Source organism: Lissotriton vulgaris, chromosome 4_1 (genome assembly GCF_964263255.1).
Source record: "Lissotriton vulgaris chromosome 4_1, aLisVul1.2, whole genome shotgun sequence".
Taxonomy (NCBI): Eukaryota; Metazoa; Chordata; class Amphibia; order Caudata; family Salamandridae; genus Lissotriton; species Lissotriton vulgaris.
Window position 1 is genome coordinate 210,933,183 of NC_141691.1, and position 4,646 is coordinate 210,937,828.

General features: G+C 43.9%; 1 protein-coding gene across 1 annotated transcript; it reads right to left on the reverse strand.

Annotated features, from left to right (window-relative positions):
* Positions 1-2,623: 2,623 nt before the first annotated feature.
* LOC147718571 (ER membrane protein complex subunit 10-like) lies at positions 2,624-3,918 on the reverse strand. Its single transcript, XM_086918510.1, has one exon. It carries the CDS (start codon positions 3,888-3,890, stop codon positions 3,132-3,134), a length of 759 nt encoding a protein of 252 aa, XP_086774636.1. The 5' UTR covers positions 3,891-3,918; the 3' UTR covers positions 2,624-3,131.
* Between the last annotated feature and the right edge of the window lie 728 nt (positions 3,919-4,646).

Consider the following 4,646-nt stretch of genomic DNA (forward strand, 5'->3'; position numbering starts at 1 on the left):
TGACATCCCCGGATGAGTCCTTACCTTGCTTCATTCATCATCCTCACTGTTACTTTTCATCAGTGTATGCTTTTCTCATGCTGGCTCTCTTCCTTTTATTATTTAGAACGACACAAAGTTGCTTAATATGCACCAAACTATCTTCCTCATCATATTAGCCATTCAGAGATGCACTCTGAGTCTTGGCATCTACAATGTGGCTTGATTTTTGTCCATAATATTTAATATGTTCATATCTATTCTCTCTGACGTTGACATGCCTCTTTCACCCTCCTTATCTTTTAGTTTCTAAATGCAGCAGTATGAATATATTTCTATTAATATGCTACAGAAATGTTACATTTGCCTTCAAAATATAAGTTGTACTTTAACCACTAATTTTTTCTAAAATACGTTGTTGCTCATCGTGAAAGACTACTTCTATTGCGCGTTGGACCCTAAGTTGTTGTTTTTTTCTTGACTGAGGGCTGGTTTTATCATGCCATCTGGTTGGTAAATGTGTTTCAGATTTACATAGAAGTCAGGCAACACAGAACAGCAAGTGAAGTTGTTGCAATGCCGCTGAAAGGTAGAGAGGAGAACAGGCCATATCTACTAAGCTTCTCTTTCCATGCTCTAGGGCTCTAGTGCCAATGCAGAGACCCTTTCGTCATAGCGCATGGGGCGGGGGGAGTGGGGGGGGGGGGTGGGTGGTTGCATTCAAGAAGCACAGGTTGCTTTAGCTGATGACAGCTAGTAAGGGGATTTCTAGGCTCTACAGTACTCTCCCACTTAATATCTTAGATGTTCTCTGAAGAGTCAGGAAGGCGTGTGAGAATGATGTGGGTGTGTTGAAAAAGGACACTTGGTGAGAAACCAAAATGGCACCCAGACTCTGTTCATTCACTTTAACTTACAAATGATACTGTTCAACTATTCCTACTGGACATCCTACAGCCCTCATAAACTGTCAACATTTAAGAATGGGATACTTTGTAGAGATCCTGACAGGACTTTTTTATCAAGTAATTTGGTTGTGCCCAGTTTTTGCTCATTATTGACAGAGTATATATAACACCCTAGCACATCTGTTACACATACCCAATGCAATGGATCCGAAAGTTTTACTATTGGGGTGATATAGTGTTGGGCACATTTCTAAAGTCAGAGTACACTGGCAGGAATGGGGTTCTTTGTGGCTGAGCAAGATATTGCGAGAAAATGGAGTGCGACTAAGCCACCCCCCTAAAGATCGAGGTACATGAATGGATCACTGTTGTAAGTCAGAGGAAGAGATCTACAGCTGGAGAGGGTGCACGAACAAACATCAGAGGGGATGAGGCCTTGGTCTTCCAGAAGCTTTGATGCCTGAACAGGTTTAATGTACAGTATACTGTAAGTCTCACTGTTGATGTAGTGGTAACAAGGAGTTTTGTTTATGGGGCTTCGTCTTATTGCTCTATTTGGATCCATTGTGCTATGTTATGGACTGTTGCTTACAATTCTTAAATAATAAACAAATATCTAAAAAAAACACTGTACTTTAAGTTTTTTTCCACTTTGTGTGTGTGCTGTACAATGCAGAATACTTGCAATGTGGGAAAAACGAAGAAAAATGACGTTTCTCCATGTTACCCCTGAATCATGGAGGTTCAGTTTTTTGGGCACAAATCCCTGTCTCCAATTCTTTGGTGAAATCTGTTCATTTTAATGACCCATACAATTACTATTGAGTGGTTACTTACCCTCGGAGGCTGCTGTGATGATTTTGACTTCTGCGCAGCAGCCAAGCACCCAATGTCGTCCCCTGCAGAGTGCCAAATCTGTACATTGTAGTCTCTCCTCTCAGCCTCAGTGCAAATGTCACGTGGGCGCCAAGAAATGCGTTGAAATGTCACCCCAGTGCCTTAGCTCAGCTGTTTCAAACATGAGGTCCACAGAAATAAAAAACATATGAACTGCTGCCTTAGCTTATCTTTGTTTTGTGAATCTCAGCAGACTGACCACACAGGCTCTGCTATGATGCTACTTTTTACATTCTGAAGTGAATTCATAATTCTACACCTCCCAGATAGTACAAAAATACTATTGTTTACGCCCCAGAGATGTTTGCAAATAAATATAATTAAATGATAATGTTTTATAATGTTCTCCAAAAATAAGGTTTTGAAATGTTACTGTTTTCCAATCACTGCAATATGTCTTCCTTGCCTGGCGTGTTAAGTTCGCAAATGCTAACAAGCGCTCACCAGAATCAAATTACAAGACATTTCCAGATATATGTCATCAGGACCCTGATTTAAAAGCTTGTGAAAGCTTTTGCCCCTTGAGGAACAAATAACAGCCTTGTGTCTATTTGGCTTTTTTCTCGTACATTGCTTTTTGGGGCCCATGATGCCCAGATGTCAAAGAGCTGTGCTTTTTTGGAGATGAGGGCCTGATGATATTCGGTGGCAGAAATGTCAACAGAGGAAGCTCGCAGAACAGAGGTGGGTCGTTGCCCCACTGCTCACGGAGCAGTGTACAAGAAACAAGAACATGATAATAACTGAAGTTATTTTCATTCTATTTTTATTATCATTAGGTTAGGGAGGGTGGTGCTTGGCTCCCCTGACATAAGGGAGGAGGAGTGGTTGCTACACTCATTTCTGGAAGTGTTTATTGTATATCATGATACGATCAAAATTTAAGTTACCCCCCCCCCCGCCCTTTGATCCCAGAGAGCCCCCATGTAGAGGAAATCAAAAATTCAATGTATGCATCCAGCACACCTTGAGAAAAAAACAGCTATGGAAGTCTGAGCTTTCTAAAATGATGACATTGACAGTCCTGGGCACTCAACCCTTGTTCTAAGACAAAGCACATCTCAATCTCGGGCACGGGATCAATGGCTGCTTCAATCCGTACATAACTCGTCAATTTTTTTTACACAAAATACTCCCATTCAAAAGGGAGAATAAATAAGACATTACTCCATATTGTGCGCTGCTCCTGTAATGCCCCACCTTTATACAAAACAGACAAAAATCTAAACATGAGATGTTGTCCTGAGCCGTCTCACAAAGACAGTCTGCAGTCATGTGCAAAGTTCTTCACTTCAGAAATCAGCTCCCATAAGAGAAGATGGATGCAAGAGTTCCAACTTTAGCCAATCACCTTCCTCCACCGCCGCCACCACCTCCTTGATTTCCTGCATCTGGTGCTCCTGACAACATCAAGTAGAGAACCACGGGAATAATGTACATCCAATATTTGGCAAAAAAAGATTTCTGCTCTTGTGGATTCTTGGCCTTTTGTGCTTGCTCCATCTCCAGACGCTCTATAAATGCTGCAGTCTCAGGCACTGCTGCTGGCATGGGCTGCTGCAGCTGAACAGTGGTGTTGAAGAGTTCGAGGTCAACATCCTCAACTTCCGCTCCAGAGCAAGATCCAGGAATCGTCACAATGGAAACTCCAATGATGTTCCCAGTTACATCTGTGTGCACACTTATTTGGTCTGATAGGTGAGACTCCACAAGGGAGCAAGCACGGATGAAGGACGTGACATACTTGTTTGAAACCTCATCAACTCCCAAATGGATTGGAATCCTGATGCGGTAGATTCCGTTGAGGCTCGCCAGATCTCTTAGGGTGTTTCTCTCATCCTCCGTTAGCTGCTTCTGAGAGATGGTGATGCTAGGGTCCGGCTGTAAGCCCCAGACCAGAGAGCCCCTTTTCTTGAAGTTGATGCTGTCATCAAGTTCAAAAGAATGTTCCAAATGCACACTGGAGCCACATCCATCAGCGTCTCTGCCCTCTCCAGCCCTGAGAATCCGGCAGGTGCTCCCCAAAATCTCCCGGGTGCATACGCTAAGCAAGAGCAGCAGCACGACAGGGCCCGTCAGAAGACGCAACCTACAGAGCGCCGCCATCACAACTGGGACTCCTCAAGGTCCACAAGATGTTGAAAGAGAACTGAAACTAGCCACGCCCACCATGCGACAATGAGAGGACACAAAAGACAGCATAAAACACTCATAAATGCTCCTGGCGCTTTGGCCGGCCGTCTGGGCCAGTTAAAGCGTCAAGCGCACTTTGCATATTCTCCATCCAGCCTGCATTTCAGGCCCCCATTCAATTTCTGAGTGCTGAACCAAGGCGCTTACACCAATCACAATGCTGGATTGCAGAGTTGGGGTTAGCTATGGGGACCCTGGGCGCTTATCAATCACAACGCTGCATTGAAGTGTTTTGATTGGCTCAGGGAAGCCTGGGTGCTTACTGGATGATGAGCGCAAGCGGAGGAGACACGGCGTGGGACAGATCAGAGATGCATTGATCAGGTGTGTGATATTGAATATTTTTTTGTTTGCTTTACCCCCCCACTGTCCGTTTTCCCCCTGCTCCTGTACCGTAACGGCCGTCACTGCTGCAGAAGCACAGAGGTCAAATGCTATACATAGCAAAGATACTCCATGCAGACAATCATTCTGTTAGGGCCGACACCCAGATGTCCATTGAATGCTTGTTCCGTTGTACAGATATATTGACAACATTTACTTCCTACAATGCAAATCTTATTTGATATCTGCAGCTTAGCTGTCGGTACTGTGAGAAGAGCATTTAGGCTTTGTTAGAAATAGGGGTCTCTAGTTGGCAATGGTTTGAAACTTTGTCCATGTAGGGGC